The sequence below is a fragment of the Echiichthys vipera genome (assembly GCF_963691815.1).
Source record: "Echiichthys vipera genome assembly, chromosome: 8".
NCBI classification, from domain to species: Eukaryota; Metazoa; Chordata; class Actinopteri; order Perciformes; family Trachinidae; genus Echiichthys; species Echiichthys vipera.
The window spans coordinates 32,164,713-32,191,137 of NC_139833.1; the positions used below are offsets into that span (position 1 = coordinate 32,164,713).

General features: G+C 41.9%; 1 protein-coding gene across 2 annotated transcripts in view; it reads left to right on the forward strand.

Annotated features, from left to right (window-relative positions):
* The window catches only part of LOC310950217 (low-density lipoprotein receptor class A domain-containing protein 4-like), a gene marked incomplete at its 5' end in the record, with an annotated part of 390,135 nt that overhangs the window by 314,835 nt on the left and 48,875 nt on the right, over positions 1-26,425 (forward strand). The window contains one exon of one of the 2 annotated variants that reach the window (XM_083917903.1): positions 9,347-9,704. The exons of the other annotated variant lie outside the window; for it this stretch is intronic. Within the exon in view, the coding sequence (XP_083774029.1) occupies positions 9,611-9,704 (94 nt within the window). Of the gene's footprint in view, positions 1-9,346; positions 9,705-26,425 lie in introns of those variants that run through there. 2 annotated transcript variants of the gene reach the window in all.

Sequence of the window (26,425 nt, forward strand, 5' to 3'; positions counted from 1 at the left end):
AAAGAACAGTCAGAGGTTATAGTATCTCATCTCATCTCAACTTTATCCGCTTATCCGGGGTCGGGTCGCGGGGGCAGCAGCTTTAGCAGGGGACCGAAAACTTCCCTTTCCCAGGCCACATTACCAGCTCTAACTGGGGGATCCTGAGGCGTCCTCCCATTTATTTATTTATTTTGGATTTATTAGCCTCTTTTTAAACAGAAAGTTAGGTATATGACTCAAACTCAAAAATTATTTAATTTTTTTGGTATTTTTGAAAATATATTTCCTATGAAAAAGTTGTATGTTTTAAATTTTTTCTTTTTATTAGCCAAAATGCAATATACATACCACAAAATTTGCAAACCAGAAACCTAATTTTATTGTTTTAATATCTTACTTTAACTCCTACCTGGACACACTAAAGTACTGCACCAACTGTAAAGCCGTGAAAACCAAAGACATTTGTAATGAATTTGATCTGTAATGATTTATGTACTTAAATGTTTTGTTTTATTTATGATATATTCACTACCTCAGGAGATATTGTTATTGTTACTATTGTTATATTGTTTGAAGATTGAACAGTAATCACTGTCGTAAGTCTATTTGTGTGAATAAAGTTACGAAACAAAAAAATAATTACGTGAATAAAACTATAATTTTTTTTCATTGGTTGTTGCGTTAAATCTTACCCAGATACAATAGTGCTATTTTCTAATTGGCCATTGTGTAGCCCTTGTCTTTTTTTTGATTGGCTAGTAAGTGGCAGCTCGACTGAGCTCTAGAGGAGACGGCTTGATTCCTGCCAGTTCCGTGAGAGCAGCTACTGCGCTGCAGCTTATAATAATTATTTTCTACGTGAGAAATACAATATGTGGCAGGAGTGCGTGATAAAAGACTGAAATGCGTGACTGTCACGCTCAATGCGTGACACCTCAGAGCCCTGCATTTTGACACAAACATACCTGCGTATATAACAAAGGATAATGGTGGAGTTCAATCATCTGTCGTGGACAAACAGCGCATGCTCTGTTTGGAAAGACGGCGGATGTTATTTTAAGCTAGCGACACTGGAGGTAAATATTTACTAACAATAAAACACGTAAAAAACGGACAGTTGACTAAATAAGAACATGACGAACTTGATGCAAAACAACTTATATGCTACCGGATACAGTCAGCTTAGCTTTTAAGTGCTTTACAAGTAAGTCAACATTGTTTATGTCCACATACATTCTCACACACATTACCTCATTGTAATTAGGGCTGCAGGATTTTATCGATTCTGCAATATAAATTGATATTTTTAGGGCTGGGACTTTAACGCGTTAATAACGATAAATTAGTTACAGATTAAATAACTCGACAAAAAAACCCCGCAATTAATCGCAATTTATTTTTGGACTCGCTCATTGCACGAGTTCCCGCCCAACCTATAATACTGACGCACAGGACGCAACACAAGAGAAATGAAAACGATGAGAAGAACGATGTGCTATTGTCACTGTTACTCATATATACTATCACTAGTTTAATAAACTATAAAATTTGTAGCTGTATTGTAGCTGCTATTGCCACTACTCATCATTGATCATGTTTGCCACCATAATTATTATCATTTTCATATTCTGTCACCTTAGCTGTGCTTGTTTCTACTATTCTGTTGTATTAACTGCCTTAACATATACGTCATATTCACATTACTATAAATATTATAGTTACTGTTAGGCTTTGCTTGCATCTCTGGAAGTGTGTCTGTCTGTCTCCCTGTCCATCTGTGTGTCTTTTCTCTCTTTCTCTCTCCTTTTCTTCCTCCCCAACCGGTCAAGACAGATGGCCGTCCTCTACAGAGCTGGGTCTGTCTGACGTTCCTGCCTGTTATAGGGAAGGTTTTCGTTGCCACTGTACTCTACAGAGGAATTGTTGGGTCTATGTAAATCATAAATAAGTCATTGAGTGTGGTCTTTACCTACTCTGTAAAGTGTCCTGAGATAACTTTTGTTATGATTTGACACTATAAATAAAATTGAATTGAATTGAATAGAAGCTTTTTAAAGGAGAAATCAAAATATTTTTAAATTTCTCATGCTGCCTACCCCTTTTTATCATTGACCCAAAAGCAAACACATGTACTGTAATAAGAAAAAAAAGTGAAAAGGGCAAACCATTGAAACACTGATCCATCCTGAATATTCTTCATACAGTACAAGGCTGTTAGGTGTATAGAGATCTGGGAAGTGTATGCATATATGTATTCTTATGTATTCTACTACATATGTATACATCTTTGGATTTTTTTATGTTCAAGCCATAAATGTGTGTGTGTGTGTGTGTGTGTGTGTGTGTGTGTGTGTGTGTGTGTGTGTGTGTGTGTGTGAGTGTGTGGGTACACTTTGTCTGTAACTATATGTATGGGCTCTTAACAGCAGGAAGCTGTAACCTCCACCATCCACACTCTGTAATCACTGCTGTTTATGACTTCATAAAACAACACACACATACTCACTCTCTTGCTCTCCCTCATTCACACACATTTAGAGTTGCTGTGTGTCTCTCACTGGCTGTGTGATTATTGCCGTCTGGTTTCAGACTCCTATCAGTAATGTGTCGGAAGTGGCTTCACACACACACACACACACACACACACACACACACACACACACACACACACACACACACACACACACACACACACACACACACACACACACACACACACACACACACACACACACACACACACACACACAAAGACTGGTACTCTCGGTCACTTTTCTGTCTCCTTTCCTCATCTTTCTTCTCCTTCCTCTCTCAGCTGTGCTCTGTCCTTCCTCTGGCGGGGGTAGAGCGCCAGCGTTGTGGTGCTGCGTCTGCGCTCACCCCACCGAGCCGTGTGCCAGTTCAGGAGATTGGCATTAAAGCCAGACATGAGCTCATCGGCCCAGCTGGGCAGACAGCCCATTACAATGCTCAGCAGGGCCCTACCGCAGGGGTGAAAAGAGCTCAATACCTGCTGATTATCTACTCTTTCTCGCTGTCTGTGTCTCTGGGTCCCTCTCTCCCTGACTCACTGGCTTTTGCTTTCTCTCTCGTTCCTCTTATCTTCTTCTTCTTCTCTGCTCTTGGCTCCCTTTTTCTTCTCCTCTCTGCTCTTTTGCAATCTTTTTCTTCTTTTCCTTTCTTCTCACCTTTTGGTATTCTCTTCTTTTCTTCATTCACTCACTGAAGTATCCTCTACCTCAGCGCTGACTATCTCTATCTTCATCTAACAACTTAGACACACACATCGTCAATCTTTTTGTCTGCCATCTCCCTTTCTCTTTTGCGCTCTGTCTCTAATGCTCACAACTTTTCAGGGAGTGCTGTAGTGTCATTGCAGTGGTGTCTGCGGCAGTAAGAGAGACAGGGAGGGGTGCTTTTTAAAATGACAGGGCTGGTACTGAGGTGTGTGTGTGTGTGTGTGTGTGTGTGTGTGTGTGTGTGTGTGTGTGTGTGTGTGTGTGTGTGTGTGTGTATGTGTGTGTGTGTGTGTGTGTGTGTGTGTGTGTGTGTGTGTGTGTGTGTGTGTGTGTGTGTGTGTGTGTGTGTCTGTGGGAAAGCAGACAGCTGGTGCACCTGTGCGGACAGGATATGACACAGCGCTGCAGCCAGACAAGGGCAGGACACAGAAAATATTATGTGGCATGCTAGAGGTTTTTATTGAATGCAGCTCTCTACTCTGCAATCTGACTGTCCGGAGTGGCCTTTCTGTTACTGAGTGCTCCGCTAAAGACGCCAGGCTACAGCCGATGCTTAAGCAAACACACTCTTTTACACGCTCGCTATCTCTTCCCTCTCTCTCGCACTCTAGCTCTGTCAGCTGCTGAGATGCATTGCGGTTAATTCATGAATCCCATTCAGTCTTGGTATTAAGGCTGAGTCATATCCATCTTTTGTTCTGACATTTGGAATGGCTTTCAGTAATACTCACTCCACACAGAAGTCACGGGGTGTTTTGAGTTATTAGTCTGACTGAAAATGTTATGTCAAAGTCAAAATGGATCATCATCATGCACAAGTACTTTCCTCACACATATCGCATGATAGAGGCTGCACCCACAAGAGGAATTTTTGGATTGGCATAAGGAGAAATGCAGAATAGATTTACTGGATTTTTACATTGCCTTTAAAAGCGTTGTGTAGATTTAAAGTGTTGCATGTTACTACTCCTGCTGGATATTTATGCAACATTTGTACATCTGGCTGCAGACATTTGCTCCCATTCAATGGCACATCAACACTGAAGGTGATGATGATGCACAACGAATTCGTTTTTTAGATGTTCTTGTAAAACAGGAGGACAGAGCACTGGTGACAGACCTGTATAGAACAGAAAAAGATGAATTATCTTTCCTACACTATAATTCATTTCACTCACCTCACTTTTTAAAAAGGCCTCTCCATTTGCAAACTTGCTTGTATTGAGCAAATAAGCAGACTATGAGAACCAGGTTGACACATTGTAATACAGATTCAAACAGTGAGAAATAATAAAATAAATAATAATAATAAATATAATAAATCTTGTTGTGGTTTGAGGTCAGCTTGCATGCATTGCCTTGCACGTACATGTGATGTGTGTTTAACTACTCTCTATTCTGATTTGCTTCCATTCAGCCACAAGAGCATTAGTGGGGGAGTCAGGGGGGGGGGGGCTGATGTGGGTGACAAGGCCTACCTTACAGTCGCTGTTCCAGTTCAGTTCAGTGTCTCAAGGACATTTGGACATACAGGTTGAAGAACAACCCAGACAGAGAACCTCCTTTCCAGGTGGTCTTGGACTGTGCTGGAGCTTGACTGACAGCTTTCACTCCAGCCCAAACAAACCAAACTAAATGGGAAAACACACCAGAGTTCAACTGAACCACACCAAAACGTTTGGGTGTAAAAGCACCTTTTATGCGCTGCACTTTGTCATGTTAAAGGGTTACTCCAATGGTTTAATATTGGATTTCCATAGAGTTGGGACAGTCACATAGGACGAATAATAAAAGAATGGTCAGAAACGAAGCAGCAGGGGCTGTTAAGGTGAGTACAGCAATGTGCCTTTAGGCACCCAGTCTGCCAGAGATCCAGAAGAAGAAGAAGAAGAAGAAGAAGTGAAGCATATCCCGGTCTGATCTACGAGGAGACCTGCTGTGTGCTGAAGAGGCAACACCCTCTACAGCTGCACAGGTTCTGTTCTGTTCTTTTAAAAGCATTCAGATCCCTGGTTAGCACTAGCATAACTACTAATTTCGCACAACAGCGGAGTAGGGTCTAGCTGCAGGCTGCAGGACGAACTGCAGTAAACTAGCTGCTTCAGTCTCGCTAAAAGCAGCTGCTCGCAAACTGCCTTATCTGCCTCGATTGGCTATTAAATATGATCAAGCGACACGTTACTCGCATTTCAAGCCTCTTAATCGCGTCCATCACGTCCGGTCTGAATGCCCCATTATATCCTGACTTAAATCAAGGCTATGGAAAGAGGCAAGGTCACCAATCAAAGATGGCGGTGCTTTGGGGGTATGCCACGTGCGCAGTGAAACTGGAGCTGTGCTGTTCTCTTTCTATGGTAGTGCGCCACCTATTGAGCAGATCTGATGTTACTGTGAATCTGTCATGCCTCCAAAGCACCGCTATCTTTGATTGGTGACCTAGCCTCTTTCTACTTGTCTTGACTTTTATGGGTTATGTCAACATTTCCCATAATGCAACTCAATAGTGTGTTTCACTAAACCCTTCCTCTGAACTTCATGTGTAAATCAGTGGAGTGTTGGCAACCTTTGCTACAAAGTTAGAGGCACACGATTGTCTAAAAAATGATTATATCCTGTTGTATTAAGATTTCATGGCTGAATTTAAGGAGCTGAGCTCAAATTCTGAAACATAAAGGTAAGACCGCAGAGTCCACATACCATTTAGTATAAATTACCTTTTCATGCAAGAAAACAGCTACATTTAGCATTTTTGTCTGTGTTTTCCTTTTCAAACTGCACACTATGATTCAGTATCATTTAAAATACTATCTTGGCCTTGCATTCTCTGTGCAAAAACAGAGCCTATCTTCATATAAGGACTTTCTTATTTTCTCTGAGTCCTCCTCCGTGTTCCCTTGTGGTTTCTGATGAAGACGGGTTGTAATTGATTAAAAGCTTAAACCTGTGCCTGCGAGGCGGCTTTGGTTCCAGAAGTAATAGAGTGACTGAAAAGGGGCGAGAGGAGAACTAAAGGAGACACCAGAGAGGTGGAACAGTTTTTCCAGTCCATGTTTGGGATGATGCATAAAACAGAGCGTTTCCAAGCTGAGCCACAAGATGGCGCTATGAAGTAGTGTCTCAGTCAGCACCACACAAGTTTAGATGGACAAGTAGCTCTGGAGATAAGGGTTTATGTTTTTTTAGAAAGGGGAGGGATGCACCTATCGTCCACTGCGGCTTTTACTGTTCTGCTTTTTTCACTGTCAACCTGATCACATCCCCCATACATTCATGGTCTCATCCCAAGCATCTCAGCTAAGCTTTCAAGCATCTGTGGTTGATAAGAGATTACCTGGGTAAAAGTGTTTCTTGTATATCTATTCAGTCATCCATCTACTGCATACGGAAATACAGGCAGGAAACCTTGTCTTAAAATGTATCTTCAAATATGCAGTACACACAACAGGCTTCTCATGGCTTCAGTTGTGGAGTGGCAATGTCACCAGGTTGTGTGCAGACACAGGGAGGTGTTTGTTCCTTTTCTGCCTGTACTTAATACAGTTTAAATATATATTAAACATTTTAGGCATACCATGAATATGTCATGCTTTCATTTAATCAGTCACAAAACAACAGTAGCACACAGTGAACTCCTGAATAAGCAGGAAACCCATGTGTAAGCAGGAAAGCCCTAAGTTCCTAAAATAGACTCATGCACACGTGCTGTGCGTGATAAACCTGTCAACCTAAAGTTAGTATTCCTCAAATACAAGATGAGACGTTTCCCAAGAGAGTCTACAGTATGTGTGCAGTGTGTGTCTGTGTGTGCAGACTGCAGTCAGGGGGAGGGTAGGGGAGATGGTAGACTAGAGTGCATTTGGTATTCAGCCGTGCCTAGTATTTATCTGTCTGCTGGCTGTCTAGTCTGGTCTGGCCTGTTAGTGGTGTCACCCTGCATGCTCCCGAGGGGACTAAAATGATGCTCCAGACAGACTGCGTGTGTGTCTGAGTGTGCGTTCTTTGGTGGTGGTGGGGTGTTTGTGAGTGGATAGAGGTGGTTTGCGAGATGCGTGTCTGAGTCTGTCTGTATCTGAGAGCTTGTCTAGGCTGTGCGTGCATGTCTGGAGTGTGTTTTATATGTGTGTGTGTGAGTGAGAGAGAGAGAGAGAGAGAGAGAGAGAGAGAGAGAGAGAGAGAGAGAGAGAGAGAGAGAGAGAGAGAGAGAGAGAGAGAGGGGACATGAGAATGATGACCTCACATCAAAGCAGAAAAAAACTCTCTGCGGTGTCTCGATTGGTATTGCTGCTTTGGCTGACAAGACAGCAGTGCCTCAATTTGTTGCTTCAATAAAATTATGACAGCTGCCAGGCATTTGTAAATTGCGTCAGGGTCATGCGCCTATTTTTTTTCCCCTTCCAAAAGTGTCAGCTCAGTCATGAAGGAGTGTTGAAGCCGTCAAGGAAAATATTTTTGCATGATTGGGTATGGAACTTGGCTAGTGATGCAGCACAACATCTGTTGGAAGTCTTCTCCCATTTTCCTATTTTCCTTCAGAGGTCCATTTATTGCCTTTGGCTACTGGTGTTTTCAGAATTAGAGCAGGAATTTCCTAAACAGTATTCAGTCAAAGCCTATATGATGAGATTTTTTTTACTTTTACTATTTCTGCAGAGGGGGTCTTCAAAAGAGCAGGCCTCTGATCAAAACATTCATGCTTGTATTATTCTTTCCTTGTCCTGTGCACAGATGACCTAAAAACCAATCTATACCTGCTTTTTTGGAGGGCCACCGGAAGCTATTCAATGACCTCTATGGTCCCAAGACCACAGTTTAAGAACCTTCTGGTCAGGAGTGGCATTCAGAACCTCTCTCTGATTGGAACAGCCTAGTTTATTTATAGTGTGCAGACAGTCCTGCGCTAGTGTGTGTGTTGGGTGGGAGAGGGAATGTGTTGGGCTGGAGGGGTGGAGGGGAAGGGGGGTGCATGGGCTTCTCGGCTGCACTTATGCCCCTGAACCACAAGACTGGCGTAAGGGTCACGTCAAGGTTAGTCCCTTCAAAGAACCATCTCCATTGGTTGCGGCCCACCGTAACAAGGGAGAGAAACTCGAAGCGCTCTCCCTACCCTCCCCAAATAACACATCAGACCAACCAGTCGAGGCCCGGCCTCCCCACTCTCCCTCCCCTCCCCCTCCTCCCCTGCTCTGCTCTCCCACAGCCATTGTCAACCACGATCCGGCCGTCTGCTAGCTTTCTAAGTCAGGTCAGCAGGGCGGGGGGAGATGTGTCTGCAACCCAGACACACATATCCTACACACAGACACACACACAAACAGACACACACACACGCACACATACATCCCTACTATGTTGCTGCCTTCAAGTCCTCCCTGTACAGCTCTATATAACCGTTTTCAACATGAAGGCCCATGTCAATGCTCATTCAGGTCCTCTTGGGGAGAAATAATGATGTGCATCTGACAATAACAGTTTTATTTTGTCGTCAAGTGTCATAATTAATTCTGCAGGGCAACAGTAAAAATGATGAATAAAGTAGAAGTTGGTGCTTAAAGCACAGACAGTTGCAGAACTCTCAGTTGTATAAATTGTAATATTTATGAATAGTCAGGCAGCACAATAGCCAGTTAATGCATTCTGCAGCTAATATATGCAAGGGTCTTCACGAATATTGACTACTGACACCTGGCATCCAAGCATGACTGCAACAGGGGTGGCTGCATAAACAAACATAGTCTTTTGCCCATTTAAAGACAATAACTTGCTGAGATCTAAAACACGTTTTGAAATTTTGAAACCAAATGTGGTAGAGTCAAAGCATTTGCTACTCAGAGAGTTTAAACACGCCCTGACACGTGTCATAGTCCAGACTTCCCCAGTTTGTATGATACAGGGTAGTGCGAGAAAAGCCTATATCACATTTTATGATATTTATGGCTGGTTGAAGTTAGAATTGTGGCATTTCTGTCCGCTCCTGAAGGCAGCACGTCTCTTTCGCCTGCATGTCCCTCCTCCGGAGCCGTCTGATTGGCCGCAGTGGCAGTCTGTCAGTTTGTGGGCGAGGCGTCAGCCCGCTGTGTGCTCTGTCCTAGTACAGGAAGACAGCTGCTGTCAGCGGCGGAGGAAGGAACGGAAAAAACTATACAATGCGTTAGCAACGGCAATGGCTCGTCCCAAAGTCTCCTTCTAATTTACTATCCGAGCCTCTCCGAGACCATCATGGCGTGAGAAAAACCCTGGAAAATAAGTGCGTAACTGTCGGGAGTTACTCGTAGCGGCGGACTCTGCTGCCGCTGCCTGGAAGTTTTTTGTTGTTTTCCAGTCGTGGGGCCCCGACGGTGGCGGCGGCGGCAGCTATCTCCCCGGAGCGGTGTCCCGGTCTGCCCAGCCCCATGCAAAACCTAACGGCCCCTGGCGGCCCCGGCAACTCCAATGTCACCTGCTCCTGCAACTGCACCGCTTCCCAGCCACAGGGAATGGAGATATGTGAGTACTATTTGTTGCGTTACTCCTGACCGTGGGGTTTTATGTGCACTCTGAGTGTAGCGACACTAGGGCAGTATTGAAGGAGTCCAAGTATTCACCCAGGACGGTCAACCCATCCCGCTGTTAACTCGCTATCGTCCGGTTCCCCTCACACCAATATTCTTTTTAGTATTCCTGTAATACTAATATGGATGCATTCATGTTTTTATGGTCTATTTAATTCTCTTTATATGACGTATAGTTATCTTTATGTTAACTTTGTTATGTTTGAGCTCTTATAGTTGCCATTAACAGTCTATAGACATGCTAGTAGTCAACAGTTACAGTGATAAATCTGTCATATTCGTATAGCATTAGCATTGTTCAATTTCTTCTTACTTAACTCCCTACTTTCCTTTTCCTAGACGTTTTTCTGCGATAGGAGTTGGTTTTATATGAATGGACTACTTGGACATTTAGCCTCCTAGGCCTGCCGGGCAGTGCATATGCTCAGAGGGATCACCACAGAGGGTTAAATAGTTCGCCTGTCAGCTTAGACAGGAAACGCTGGAATGGTATGTTATGTCTGTCTGCCTTCTGAGCAGCCGAGAGAGAAACTATCATTATGAGCTCTGCTCTAACGCTGCTGCCTGCTAGATCCACTGCAGATGTTCCTCTTTATGACTGAAGCAGAGACAGACTCATAGAAGAGCAGACACATGCAGACAGACAGGTAGAAATGCAAGGGACTGCCAGACAGTGTTTGTAACCAGTCTGACAGACCTGCAGACAGAAAGACAAATACAAATAAACAAGACAGGGGTTCACAGCAGACAGGCAGGTCGATTCATAACCAGACAGCCAGACAAGTACGGACAGAGATATAAACAGAGATGCAGATAGACACATCTGAAGCCAGACAGGCAAACATATTGACATACAGACGTGCAGACACACAGGCAAGCTGCTGACGGACGGACAGAGTTACAGTGATGTGTAATTTCCATCAGGGCTGAGGCCAGGCCTGGGCAAAGTGAGGTGAACGCAGGATATTAGATGTAGATTTGGCAGTAGAGCGTGGTAGCACTGACGCCACATTGTAACCAAGAAGTGTGTGTGTCTGTGTGTGTGTTTGTCTGGCGGACAGACTGGTGTTCTACCATTGGTTTTCTGTGGCATCATCGTTGTTGCCAGCCAGGAAGAACACATAGTCAGGCATGAACTGGTGCATCCACTGATACAGCAGAGAGAGTCTAATTAGTTCCTCCAGTACCACTGCCTGACACTTTTAAACTGAGAAGACAAGCAGAAAGCAGACACGCTGCAAAAAAGTCAAACAATAATGACAAAACAACGATTGATAGTTGCCGTGTATAAAATAAAACAGCATAGTGTATTTAAGATTATGCATGCATCTGTGTTAGGTACTAGATAAATGCTGGCCTGCTATTTTCAATGTATTTCTTGACATCTGAACGTCCCACTAGTTGGAGGGAGCTCAATTCACAAGTGATTTGAAATAGCTGTGTCCTACTGTAGTGGCCGTCTGGTTTGAAAAGAGCTCTTGTTTGTCGGCTGTGTTGTCATGCAGACTCGGCAAGGCTGAATAATGTAGCTCATGCTTTGATGATTTCTCTGGCTGAAGAAAAGAGCTACAGTCTGCTTTTTTTATGCGGAGCGGGCGGTCTCACTGGTGTGTTTCCTCTTTATTCAGACGAGGAGGAAAATTGAAAGGGACTACAAACATAGAGGGATCACAGTGCAGACAGTGTGTCATGGCCAGGAATCGAACCGCTGCCTACACACTGGGATTCACATGTCGAATTTGGAAGGCAGAGACGTTTAACAAGTGTTAGTCTCTAGCTGTTGCTGTGCTCTGATTCATCATGTAGTACAGTTATATCGTATCATAGGTGTGGTATTAAATATGACATTTTTAACCCACAGTGATAAGAGCTATTACTCAGCTAATTGCAAATCGAATTTTATCGTAAAATAGATTTGTTTGTAGAACGGTATAATCCCTGCTGTGTAGGGGGGGAACGGTTCACAAAATCCACTGTTCGGTTCATATCACGGTTTTGGGGTCATGGTTTTCAGTTCGGTTCAGGGTTTTTTCTCTATTTCTTTTAGATTCTAAAAATACCATGTATCAGATCTAAAGCCTAATAATTAGATACGTTTTTAATCAGATATTCTTAAGGACATGTCATGCAATCATGCAAAAACTGAAATAATAAGGCTGCTTGTTTAGGGATTACTGTACAGTAACAGTAGGAGAGACATTTACTGCATTTACGCATTTATATATTTATTTGGCAAAAAGGTAAACAATTGTTTGCCTTCTAGGTAAGGATATAATCACTTATACATACAAGAAAAAAGGGTTTCTTTCACTAAAATGCACACAAACGGCAATCACTGAACTACCTGAAATAGGCTAAATCAGGGCTATTCAATTTGAGGGTCCGGAAAACTATGAGCATCACATTAATGGATATTGTAAAACAATGCAGAGACATAGGAGTACATATATTGTCTTTATTTTATCAATGTAAATAGTAGTCATAGGCCTCAAAGTGCAACAAGCTTGTCAAAAAACAATCCTTAAATGAACAAACCTGTTAACCAGAGGTTTACACTTAATTATTGGACTAAAGTACAAGTTTGAGGCTCTTGTCCTTTTCTTGAGTATTTTATTTACATGCTACTTTAAACTTCTGCTCCTCTACAAATCAGAGGAAATATTCTACTTTTTACTCCGCTGCATTCATCTGATTACTTCAGTAACTAGTTACTTTACCAGGCTGACAAGCACTGATGAAACATTACTTTATTCATCAAAACTGGACTGACACAAATGAACGTAACATAAATGCAGAGTAACATGATTTTTCTGAAAATGCCTTATTAACATATCTTACACTCAGATATGGCTGCAGAGTGAACACAGGCTTCTCAATGACAGAAAGTTTTCTGTCCGTTCTCTGGTGAACTGATGGTTTTCTGACAACTTTTCTTTTTTTCAGAGTAGAAAGAGACATTGAGGTGGTGATTTAACCACAGATTTAACCAGACAGAAACTATTGAGAACAAGAACAGAGCGGGGCTTAGCACGCTGCTGCCAAGAGGATTCAGAAACCCACGAAGAAGAGCGTAGCGAGAGCATGCGTAGCGAGAGCGTGCGTAGCGAGAGCGTGCGTAGCGAGAGCGTGCGTAGCGAGAGCGTGCGTAGCGAGAGCGTGCGTAGCGTTTTGGGTTAGGGTTAGGGATTTGACGCGCTGAGACTGTAGCACTGAGACGTAGCGCTGAGATACAAGAAAGGACAGCGGTCATGAAGGCTTACGCTACGTTGCACCTCATAAACCGAACGGTACACACGTGTACTGAACCGTGACAAGCGTACCGAACAGGACAGATTTTTTTTTTTTAAACGTTCCACCCCTACTGCAGTGCTACACCATAGGCATGTGCTCTGCACACCATTTTCCACTCTTAGTTTATTGAATCAAGTTTTGACTCTTACTTCTTTCTGTCCTGTCTTTTATAAACTAGTGGGGAAATGCCATGTTCCATCTGCATCAAGTCATTTTACTTGTGCCTACTTAAAATACAAATGTTTGTATTTTGGATTATAGAAGATGAACAAAGTAATAGTGCAGTCGCAACCAGGAAAATGACCGGATAAAGCAAAACTAGGTTAAATTAAAGCTGCAAGCAGCGCTGAACGGGCCCTCCCACCCTACGCATGTTTGGGAGGGGGCGGCAGGACGCTGATGGACCCATCCGTGCGTTCCGGCAACCATTAGACACTGCATGCACGAAGGCATTTTCTGCATGGGGTGCTAGGCACTGCAAATTATGTCTTTCAATTTTTGTATCTCTTCCGATGACAACTATGTGGCGCTAGAGAACACACACTAACTATACATCATGTGGCTGTATATCATGTATAAACCACACCATATATATTTCATGTAAGTGGGATAATTACTGTCACATAAGGCGGACTTCCTGTTGTCAGTAGGTGGCGCTGTGACTCTAAATCAATATGGGCATGTAGATTTCTTCATGTCTGGACTCACTCGCGCATGTGAAATTTGGGGCAGAATGGACAATGTGAAATGGAGTCACTATGATTTTAGCACAGAGCTGTAGTGGTGCTGCAAGTGTTTTTGCATAGTGCTCGTGTTAGCCACTGTGTAGCATACAGTACGTACGCCGGTAAAGTAAATCCCCCCGCCTATCAACACAGTCACTGTGCGTGTTCAGAAACGTTGTGACAGCCACCACTCGCTCATCTCACAGAACACATATATTTCCATGTTATTATCCACCCACACCTGCATTTTCTCCCACCATAGGCTTATATGTGTTTTGACCATATTAACCATGTCTATATTGACTGTTTCTGTCACTACAGACTGCCTCACTCACTGCTCTGGGCGGAGAAATAAAGTCATTAAATCAATTAAACATTGTTGATTTCTTACCATGGAGGAAACATGAAAACTATTTTGGTTTAGTAAATGTCCGTCAGTCAGCTGCTGAAGTCAGGTTATCCAGCAGCTGTCACACTGCTCAGGAGCTGCCAACAGGCGGCTGAGACCTTCGCTTTCTCTCTACTTGTGACATACGGATGCTTCGGGTCCATCAGGTGCTGACACTGTAATATAACTTGTAGCCTGATGTTAAAGAAGCTGCGGTGCTTATGTGTTACATGTTTGTGTTACGGTGCTGACGACACTATCTTCTTACATCTTGAGATTCTGTTGACCACAATTGACACTGACCTGTTGAATTCTCTAGGAGTTGTTCCATACCTGTAAAGTGCCTGGAATGGCGTGTTGTCACATGACTTATGACATCATTGTTCGAGGTATCGGCTATTCCTTCAGAATTAAGCATCACATTATTGGAATGATTATACCAACAAAATATGAAATTAATCTGATAATCTCTCTAGGAGGAGTTTGAAAAAGTTAGCATAAAATACAAAAAAACAGCACAACATTTAAAATGGCCAACTCCCAGTTGGGCAGAGCTAATGAAAGCTAATGTGATATCTCGGAAATGATGAAAGCTATGTGGGTACCACATTTTGTGATCAGAGTGACTTTGTAACTACTAAGACCTTCCATGCGTTAGGGGGGCGCTATGGAGCCATCTAAACACACATGGACCAAAGTTTTGTGCGCTTTCGAGTAAAACAACTGTGCTAAAAATGTGTTCAAGTGCTCAAAGTAATTAGGGGGTGCTATAGACCGGACGTGCCACACCCAAGTCAAATTATTTCATCAAATCGAAAACAAAAACTAGCTTTAATATGCGTCCACAGTTTTGTGAGTTTTCTTGCATCCTAAAGGCATCAAACACGTTCTTAAACCGGCATGCTCATGCTCATACAGTTTTACTCACACTGGTCAAACCAAACTTCGTGTTTGGGTACAGTACGAATGGACAGTGTGAGTGCTCACTAAGGCATTTGTGATCAAATGGGCCGTTGGCATACTATGCTCTAAATTAGATAAATTTGGAGTTGGTTGGAGAGACCATGAATGTTTTGTTGTTGTTTTGTTTTTTTCCATTGTTTCAAATGTGATAATATGGCATCATAAAGGGCTATAATGCTGTTATAACTGTCTTGGACCTCTCGTGTGTGTGTGTGTGTGTGTGTGTGTGTGTGTGTGTGTGTGTGTGCGTGTGTGTGTGTGTGTGTGTGTGTGTGTGTGTGTGTGTGTGTGTGTGTGTGTGTGTGTGTGTGTGTGTGTGTGTGTGTGTGTGTGTGTGTGTGTGTGTGTGTGCGTGTGCGTGTGCGTGTGTGTGTGTGTCCATCCTAACATGAGGAGCCTTCTTCCAAAAATTGATTGAATTAGAGTTTGGAATGCTCAGATTAAACTTGATATAATTACATTCTCAGAAACATGGTTGCATAATGAAATTTGTGACAATAGAAATTCAACTTGATAATGATTTGTTATATAGAGCAGATAGAGGTACTAGGGCTGGGGGCATGGCCTGTTATGTGTCCTCTCGCCTTTATATCTGAGCCTGCCATCCCCAAAGTAACCCCATCTCTCTTTGAATGTCTTTTCATCAGATTAAAACTTCAATTCAATTCAATTCAATTCAAAAAACTTTATTTGTCCCCGGGGGGCAATTCAGGGCACACAGATTAGCAAATAACGACAGTGCAACTATACAAAAACATTTTAACCTAACAACAAGAATAAAGTGTAAGAGAAGAATAAGTGTCAGGATGTTATTGTGTTAGTACAGGTAGAATAAGTGTCAGGATGTTAGTGTGTTAGTACAGGTTAGATACGGAGAACATCGTTGGCGTGAGATGTAGAAAGACATGCATGTATCAGATGTAAGCAGACATGTGAACGGGTGTAAATGATGTAAACATGCAGTAGACCGTTGAAACAGGTATGAACAGAACTGTAGTGCAGAAAAGATATAAGTGGACAGTGATCGGATTCAGATGTCAGACATGATACATATGTGTAATGAGCAGACGTAAACAGAACTATAGTGCAGTAATAGAGTATAAATATAATATATAACTATAAGCTATGTGCAGATACTAAATAATAAAGTGATAGTGGTGCATGGCAGGAAAACAGCAGTCTAAGTATATGCTAGCTCTGTGTAACAGATGAATACTGAAAAATAAAGTGACCATAGTGCTATGATGGATACAATATAAGACCTGATAGACAGAATAAAGTGGAGACAAAGTAATTTTATGCTAATCAGTAATTATTGGTACTATGGCCCCCCTCTTGTACATCCTGACTCCACTAAGTTCCTAGTTTTCACTCTAACCTATTTCGAACCTCTATGTGTAATGATACTGCTTGGTGACTTCAATAGCAACTGGCATGACTGCTCCTCTTCTAATGACAAAAAGCTGCTTAAAAGTATACACCTGACCTAGTAGATCAATGAAGAGTTCGTGGTCGTCACTATTAGACTGGATTCTTGTCAATCAAACTGACCAAAGTTTAACCTCTGGTGTTCTCAGATTGTTTTAGTGATCACTCTGCCATATTCTGTGTGTGGAAGATTGAACCCCCTGTCTTCCCCCAGAGTGTAGGCAATGCAAGAAATTGAATTACTACATACAAGACATGACTGCAATAAACTGGGACAGGTTTAAACTTATACCAAATACTAAGGATGCCTGGAATTATTTCCACTCTGAAGTGATAAGAGTTATTGATAAGCACGCCCCCTGGAGGAAAATAAAAGTTAAGGGCAAACCGCTACACTGGATCAGCTCCAATCTGATCAATCTTTTTTTGAACTGAATAAAGATAAAGCAGGAAGACTTTTAGGAAAACCACAGATCCTGTTGATTGGGACAAATATAGAGCCTTAAGGAATCTGTGTATGATAAAAACATGAAATTCTAAATCAGACTATTATAAAAAAAAAGCATCTTTCGGAATGTATAACCCAAAAAACGCTCTTGAAAAGACTTAAAAACATTATTAATATATCACATAAAAATATTAGCACTCAGATTTGGGTCAACAATGATATTATTCAGGACCCTTCTGTTACATCAAATGTGTTCAACCAGCACTTCTCCAATGTACTTTGGAGATCAAAAGTAGTATTAATACTTGATTTATTCTGAAATATTGTTATTCTTTATCGTTTAGAATTTGATAGAATATACATTGTGGCTATACCACTGCTGTATTTTCATGCTTTTTTTTAAATGACCAAGGCATTGGTTCTCCAATTTTGCAAAATGTTTTTTTCCCACAAGATAAAGGTGTTTGTTTAAGTGCCTTGGTTATTTGAAAAAAAACATGCGAATACAGCAGTGGTATAGCCACAGTGGATATTCTATCAAATTATGGATGATAAATAATAACATTATTTCAGATTAAATCAAGAATTAATACTTTGTTCTCTAATTTTGATCTCCAGTATGTTGGGCCCCCCTAAAAACAAGGTGATTGTTCATCTCAAGGGTCGGTCTGTGAATAAAATGTACAAACCATCATTGTAACTTTCATTACATAAAGTGAAACATATTGTCATTTCTAGATGATTGTATAGATATAGGTCATAGCCATAGAGCATGCATCTTTTAAGTCAGACTTCCACAGAGAGGAACATATTAATGCATGCTATGATCCCTTTCCGTCTGAACATGTCCTGGAAATTCTCTTTAGAAAAGAGTGGGGAACCTTGCATAAGCTCTTTTTTTTTTTCTTCTACACTTTTGCCTGAAAAAAGAACAGGGCTGTGTATTGAAACTCAATTAAGCGAACATTGTCATTTTCGGCCAAATTACCTGACATTTATATTTCTCATAGGTATTTCAAAATTGTCTTGATATTGGTGCCAAAATTCAGATATGATATTGGCACTAGATCAACATATTTCAAGTCAGACCAAATTATTACTATAAAGACAAAGTTTTTAAATGTATCTCCCTAGAGAAAGGTCTAGGAATCCCTTGTGTAGTTCTTTTGATGCACACATAGTAGTATAGCAGTTTACAGGCACTTGCCTCCTGGGAAAACCCTGGGTCTGTGTGTCAGAGGCTTGAGTGGCTGTCTGTGTCTTTATATGTAACAGTTAGCCTGCAGCAGGGGCCAGCTAGCCAGACGGATGTAAACGGCCTGATCTGTAATCCTGTGTATGAGTGGTGTTATTGTGTAGGTGGCAGCAGGGTCATCTGTCAACAACCTCAGGCCAATCATGCACACATCTACTTGTTGACTCTCCCTCAGACACATACACAAAGATGTACACATAGGCACACACATACAGCTAGGTGTATTCACACATACACAGCCACATGCAGGCAGGCACTCTCAGGCTCAGCCAATATTTACCCTGCAGTCTCCTGCCAGACAGCCAATCCAATCTCTCACTAAGCTCTTTGTTGTTTGTTTGGGGGTTTGTTTTTTGCCTCTTTTTTTGTTTGGTTTGTTTGTGGAGTTGTTGTTCATTTGGAATTAGTTTGGTTTTTATTTTGTTTTTTTTATTAATGAATTCCAATAATGAGCCCTCGAAAAAAGAGACTTCAAACTGTCTGAAATTCAGGGACCTTGGGGAGGGGAGGGGAGTGGCAAAGACAACCAAATAACAGCGTTACAAAAAATCCGTCCCAGACAGATTTATTTTATGATCACTGCTCCTGTAATTAATTTCACAGGGAATTTCTACACTTGGTTAGGATCTCTCAGTGGAGACTTATTTAGTGTGCCACCTCTGTTGAGGTGAGGGCTTGTGGCAGTGGTGCTCAACTTGCGGGGGTTAAGAAAGAGCTCCTTGTTTTAAGTAAGAGAGGTCCCCCAGGTGACCTGCAGATGCACATATTTTGGTAGAGAGCATACCCCCGACCCCAGCCGGGCATATAATGAATGTTGTTTTTCACAGTCACATCAATGTAGAAGACTACTACAACTCTACAAAAATATTTCTCTTATCTAGCCATTTAGTCTGTAGCTTTGGCTGTGTGAACCCCTTAAAATCCAATACTACCCTCATATTCAATAGTCTTGCTGCAGAGCTCCAGGCTCGGGGCCCCTCCGGTGCTGGGACCTATCTCACCACCAAGATCTATGGTGGAAAATCACAGCTAGGGGTATGTCAATCAAGACTTGTCGCAGTCGTAAAGTAGTGCATGTGGGGTCACATGTGGGGTTGCATTCCCAGCAACTTAAAGCAGACTGACTTGATAACTTCAGAATCAAACTTAAAGCAGACTGATCTGATAACTTCAGAATCAAACTTAAAGCAGACTGACTTGATAATTTCAGAATCAAACTTAATGCAGACTGACTTGATAACTTCAGAATCAAACTTAAAGCAGAATGACTTGTGCCTCTGGTTGCAGATGATGAAAACAGGATTATGTTTTTAGGAGAGATACTCAAAGACTATAACTGTCATTTATTTCCCCACAACATCATGACCACGAAGGAGTAAAAAGGGTTTCGTTTCTTTTAAGTGGTGAATAAAATTCAATGCACACGTGCTTACACATGCAGGTTTCAAAGACAAATAGATTTATTTAGAAAATAAATTAGAAATACAGTAGATATTATTAGGAACAACAAGCAACGTACAAAACTCCACTGACACATTTTCTATAACCAAACTATAAACACTGACCAGGGAGGTGACGTTATGTTTAACATTGTAATGAAAAACTAAATAGAGGCTTTCACGAGGACAGCTACGGTACAGCTATGAATTCAGGGTGCTTCTGATTCATATATATATGAACAACATCCAAACGTGCGGACAAGTTAATGTTTTCTTACATCTGTCAACTGAAATACATGTTACATGATGTTTGGATCTGTTGCAATAATGCCTTATCTTATGTAGCATACATGCTGTAGGTTTGACGTTAGCCTGAAGCTTGTAGTAGCACTAAAGTAGTCTTATCAACTAAAACTAATACTAAAACAAACAACAACTTTGAAAGCAACAAATATAACCAAATTCCAGAAATTAAAAACAGAATACCTACCCAACGGACAAATATCTGAATAGTTAATGTTAGCATATTTTTTGAGAATGCAGTACTTTTTAAGTTATTCTGGAGAATATTCTGGACAGTATTTGTCATTGTTTTGGATTGTTGCAATAATAATTTGCATTAATTGCATTTGCATATAGCAAGCATACCTATCCACTCACAGGTTGATAAGAGAATTAAAAACTTGAAAAAAAATATGTGTACAAGTTAACTATAGATAACATGCAATTAATGGTGATTAAATTGATCGATTGACAGCCCTTATTTCATAGCTTGGTGTTGAGGTTGTGTGGTTTATCCAAACTAATGAAGCATGCTATGGTATCATGATGTAGTTTAGAGTTTAATGAGTAATAGGAACAGAAACCTCACTGACAGGTTTCAGGCTAGTAAGATACCCATATTGTATTTTGGTGAGTAACACTGAATGTAAACATAACATTTGTTTGCTTACAAGAAAGCACCACAGGGCACCTTTTAACAATGATGACGATGTTTTGTATTGCAGATCAGCTGTGTGGCTGAACTGTGACTGCCCTTGTTTGTTTGGACTGAATGTGTCTTTGTCTCTGTGTTATAGAGCCTCACACCAGTGTCCAGGATGTTTAACTATATATTATGTCATGTTAGCACAGCAGGGATAGGATTTGGTATGTTTTCCTCTCTTTCCTCTCCTTAAATCCCCTTGACCACCATTCACTGCTTTTTCCCTAACATTCTTATCTTGTGGCCGTGCAACCCTTTGTTTGTGGACTGACAACCCTTGGAGGTGCAAACACTGGAAAATGCAGCCTTGAGCAGCTTGGCTCACTTCAGTGGAGCAGGTCAAGTTCAGGCAGCAACTTCCAAAGTCCAAAGCAGGAATAAGGTCAATCCTTGTGTCCTTGTATCCTTGTCCTGACAGGACCTTCACTGCTCAGTGCTCCAGCCCCAGCAGCATTCACAAGATTGTCGCTGGCTGCTGGGGATCCCTTTGTGTCTAGATTCTGCACACACGCACACACACACACACACACACACACACACACACACACACACACACACACACACACACACACACACACACACACACACACACACACTCACACCTCACCTCCTCCCTTGGTTCCCAAAATGCCGTGAGTGAGTGAGTGAGTGAGTGAGTGAGTGAGTGAGTGAGTGAGTGAGTGAGTGAGTGAGTGAGTGAGTGAGTGAGTGAGTGAGTGAGTGAGTGAGTGAGTGAGTGAGTGTGTGTGTGTGTGTGTGTGTGTGTGTGTGTGTGTGTGTGTGTGTGTGTGTGTGTGTGTGTGTGTGTGTGTGTGTGTGTGTGTGTGTGTGTGTGTGTGTGTGTGTGTGTGTGTGTGTGTGTGTGTGTGTGTGTGTGTGTGTGTGTGTGTGTGTGTGTGTGTGTGTGTGTGTGTGTGTGTGTGTGTGTGTGTGTGTGTGCGTGCGCCATGTGTGAGATCAGTTCAAGTATTGAACTTGAGTTCAGTTCAGGTATCAGTACTTCAGTGCATCCGGTATCGACTTGTTTGGGCTGCCTCTCAATATGGACGTAGCCGGCTAATTTTCTTTTACACACTTTTTCTTAATAAACTCCGGGTTCACTAACTGTTGTTGGTGCTTCGTTTCATGCGTAAGGATTCTTATCTATAGATGCACTGATTCAGATATTTCCAATCCAATCCGATACTGATACCTGGGCTGAGCATATCAGACATACCCGATACCGATCATCCTGTTGAATGAATGAACCGTATACCGTACCATTTGAGTGAAGGCATCAGGCTTGACATAAACATTTAGCCTTGTTAAAATAAAGGTAACAAATGAACACAGATATAAATGTACTTAACATTATTTAATGCCAAATAAAGTGTACATTAGCAGTAAAAAAGAAAGAAATAACACTTCCATGTAAAGTGCACTGCAAACAGATATTTTAAAATGTAATATCAAATCTTGCAGCTGCCTGAAACCCAACAGACAATGGCTTAATTAACATACAAAATAAAGAGAGAAGTAACACCTCCATGTAAACATTTAGTGCAAACAGATATTCAAAATCTAAGCTAATGTAAAATATAGCAGCTGAACCCATCAGGTTCACCCTTCAGGAGCAATGGAAGGTTTTTTTCTCATGAAAATAAGCATCTCTGCTCCTCCTGGTGTTAGTCTATTCCTCTTCATCCATAATGTTGGAGGCTGTGCTAAACAGTCTCTCACTTTCTACACTTGTGCAAGGGGCACAGAGGAACTTTCTGGCAGTGGCAGCATGGTTAGGAAACCGATCCCTGTTGACTCAGTAATGGTAAAGGTTGTCTGACGTAGCAATTGTTCTGTCATTAAAAAAAAGTATGCACTTGAGCAGTAGTGCTTGTGTTGCTTGATTCGCCTGGATCCTCACAATCCTCCAGAATCCAAATCTGTGGTGTGTGTGATCCTGCTGCTGCGGCTGCTGTTGATGTTCCTGCTGCAAAGGGCCTTGTCTGCTGGCTCTGATGCCTCTGATGCAGCTCTGCTGCTTCTCAAGTGAGCTTCCTGAAGTTCCTGAGTCAGTGCATCTTTCACATGCTTTATGTTGTCTGCTCCTGAAAAGTATCTGAAACAAAAATAAAACACAGCTAGGTGGAATTATGGGCTGTGAGGTTAATAGTCAATGGAGATAAAGGTTCTATTATGTAATGGTTTACTATCGCACCTGTCTTTATATCTCAGATCAAGCAAGGTGGCAAGAGCGTGCAGGGGTTCATCTTCCACACGGCTGAATCGTTTGTCTACAGCTTGAAGCAGCGTCGTTTTCATTGTTGTAATGCCAGAATCGGCCTCATTTTCCTTAGCCAGGATGAGGTTGAGGACTGTGATGGCTGGGATGACGTCAGCGGCAGAGGCGGTGGATGAGCTGACTTTCCTAGTGAGCTCTTCAAATGGTGTTAAAACAGTCATAGCTTTTCCAGCAAGTCAGTGTCGCAGGCAGGTCATGATCAACAACATAGGCGCCAAGGGCTCGCCTCTACTCCAGAAGACTCTCTATCATATAATATGCGCTGTTCCATCTCATCCTGACGTCTTGTTGCAGGTGTTCAAGTAGGCGGAGGCAGAGAGGGGCTGTGAATCAAAAACAATAAACTCCATAACCTTCTCTGTTTATGGTTGTTGCTTTCACGCTGCCGGCTGGCAGTTTCTCCCGTCTTTGCGGTGCATCCCCCAAAGTTAGCTGCTTTGTTGTACTCTTTGCAGGTTGTACGCTGAGCTCCGCTGTGTACTTTTGGAGCTGCTTATTTAAGTTTGTGGTGTTGAATTTACTTACTTTATCCCCACCCCTTGCAACTTTCGCTTTGCAGATTGTATGTTGCAGTCGCACTTGTTGCCGTGTCAAGTTTGAAATGTTTCCAAATGGGAGACTTGACCCGGTCCGGCGCTTGCTCCATGTTGCTCTGTTTTTGCTGTGCATGCTCTGCTTGATGACATAACCAGTGTTGCAAACATAGAATTGGAGTGACTAGATCGCTGTAACTGTATTGCTGTGTATGATATTTATAAAAAGGAAATGATCGGAATGCTGGATCGGCCTCATTCATCAGATATCTGATCCAGCTAATTAGTCCATATTGGAGCTAATATCAGATCTGGGTATTGGATCGGTGCATCTCTCTACTCTTATCGTGCTACTGCAGAGGTTTGGTGTTATTTTGAGCAGTTTTAGTGGTTAAAGAAATCTGATTTGGAGGGTTCAGCAGAGTGAGTTAAAACAATGGCGATTGATCATATGACCCACTAATGAAAACAATTGTACTTTCCCTTTTGCTGAGTATTCCAATCAGAATGTGTGTCAATAAAGTTTACAAAATAGATGAAAAATTAGGAAGCTCTAAAAGAACAGGCTCATCTGCAGTTACATCTAACTGCCAAAGAGGCACATGGGCCCTCATTTATCAATCTTGCGTGAAAACAGGCGCAGATCTGAGCACAGAATTGGTCCTACGACCGGACACACGTGTGATTTATGAAACATTTGTATCTGACCAATCTCAGCGTACGAATGAGCGGGCCTTGATAAATGCGGCGGCTGAATTCGATCGTCATTAAATATTCCTGGTTCGGAGGCCTCGCCCACTGAGGTCAAACATGGAGAGAAGAAACACCGGGAAGAATAGAAACTTTTCTGACTTTTCTTGGCAGTCTTAAGAGTGGAATAAAAGGGGTCCATAAAAACGCTGTATGGAAAAGAATAACGGAGGCAGTCAACCCGAAGCAGCGCTCCACTGTGACCCGTGTACGTGCGTGCGCACTGTTGAACCTGCGCTCCTGCTCTGTAGCGGGGTTTTCCAGCGGGGTTATTAGGTATTCCGTTAGAGGATACCTTTGTCACCTAGAAGAACCATACCAAAATGTTAATCATCTGATACCTTGTTTGATTTAATGCAATTTATCGAGGGTAGCCACTTACCGAGGAGATTACTTTGGCTCTGCAGTGCGCCTTCCTGCAGCCGCGAGCCAACACATTCATTGATTCATTAATTAATTAATTCATCTTCAACCGCCAGAGCCGAGCTGTTTTGAAATATAAAAGAATCTGGCCACCTGGCCACCACGTTTAAAAAGCGATAGCTTGGCATCACAAATCACCTGTACATTTATCGAGTCGTAGTTTTTGCGATTGATGAATGCGTAATCATTCATGGATGGTGCCTTCAGACATTCGTTTTAAGAATCCATTTTGATCTGTTCTTAATATGTGACTGCTTATGCTTAATAACAGCTTAGGTTTGTTAATTATTTTCAGCCAGATTTTGCTGTGCTGCACCGCAAATACACAGGCTCAAATTTGCGTACACGATCTCAGACCTGACGTGAGATTTGATCGGAGCTCCCGCTCACGTCCAAATTGATAAATGCCGAAGTTTGTGTGGAAATGGTCGTACGCACGTTTTTCTGCTGTACGTTCGTTTGATAAATGAGGGCCATTAACTTTACCAGAACATGAGCTGGTGTTCAAGTATGATGAACAACACAACAACGCCAAGAACCTTAAATTGACCAAAGAATAACCAACATGTCCTTGTTTTCATATTTCAAATCTTTTTTTATTGTTTAAACAGCTGCATAATCATTTCATTGTTGTTATAACAAGTTAAGTAACTATAACACTCAGCAGCTTTAACAAATATATATGTTTTTATTTGGACTTTTTAAGTTTAAGTGTTTTAATAAATAAAAAGAAAGAAATAATTTTATGTTCCACATTCTGTCATCTAATATTATTTTCAATTACTTTTGATGATATTTTAGTTTTACGCTGGGGTATCGTTTCAGTAGCCGTATGGAGATATTTTAGGCAGGTATCGTACTGAAGTCATCATTTTGGTATACTTCCCACTACTCTCTGAATCAAACATGATTGGGAATGAGAAATCCTCATCTCTGCCTGTAGTTGGCTATGATTGGTTGACCAGTGTGTTTTTAGGGCAGGCATGAGGTGGACTAGCCAATAGTGTGATTTGGCTTAGAAAAAAAAAAAACCTGATGGGTCTGTGCAGAACATAGCAGTGGATAGAGCATGCCCTACAGACGGTACTACGATCTGAGTCAGATTATTATTATTATTATTATTATTATTATTATTAGGGGTCCGAGCCTGAGGGGGCTGGGGCCACGCGATGCAAGCAGCAGCGTGGCTCCCAGTACCAGCGGTGCTGGGAACCTTATTGGCTTCTCAAGGATCTTCATTTATTTATTTATTTATTTATTTATTTTCCATTGGTAAAACTCCTACTGCAGCCTGCACCATCCAAGTTATGGAGGTGAAACTTTGAACTCTGGTTCAGACCCCTGCACATATGGCAGACACCAAAAATGACACATGTTCACCAGCAGGTAGCACTATAATCAAGTTGAACGTGTTTTTGCCAGTAACTCCCACATCATACCCGGCACATTCAAAATTCCTACATTCAGGCGTTCCCTGAACCTACGTGAATCTCTAGATTTAGGCCACGGCCATTTCCGCCTAGACTTTTTTTCCGCCGGATCGCGATATGCAAAAGCTACTTTTTCGAGCTCCACCAAGGCCGAGTGTGCGATCAAGATGAAACTTGGTACACGTAATGTTTGGATGGTCCTGACCAAAGGTTATCAAAAGCATTTCAATACTCTTGTAACTGGCAAAGTTATAAAGGAATAACTTCCTGTAGATTACAGTCAAATCAGGAAGTGCTGCGTATCTTCTCCAAATTGTGTC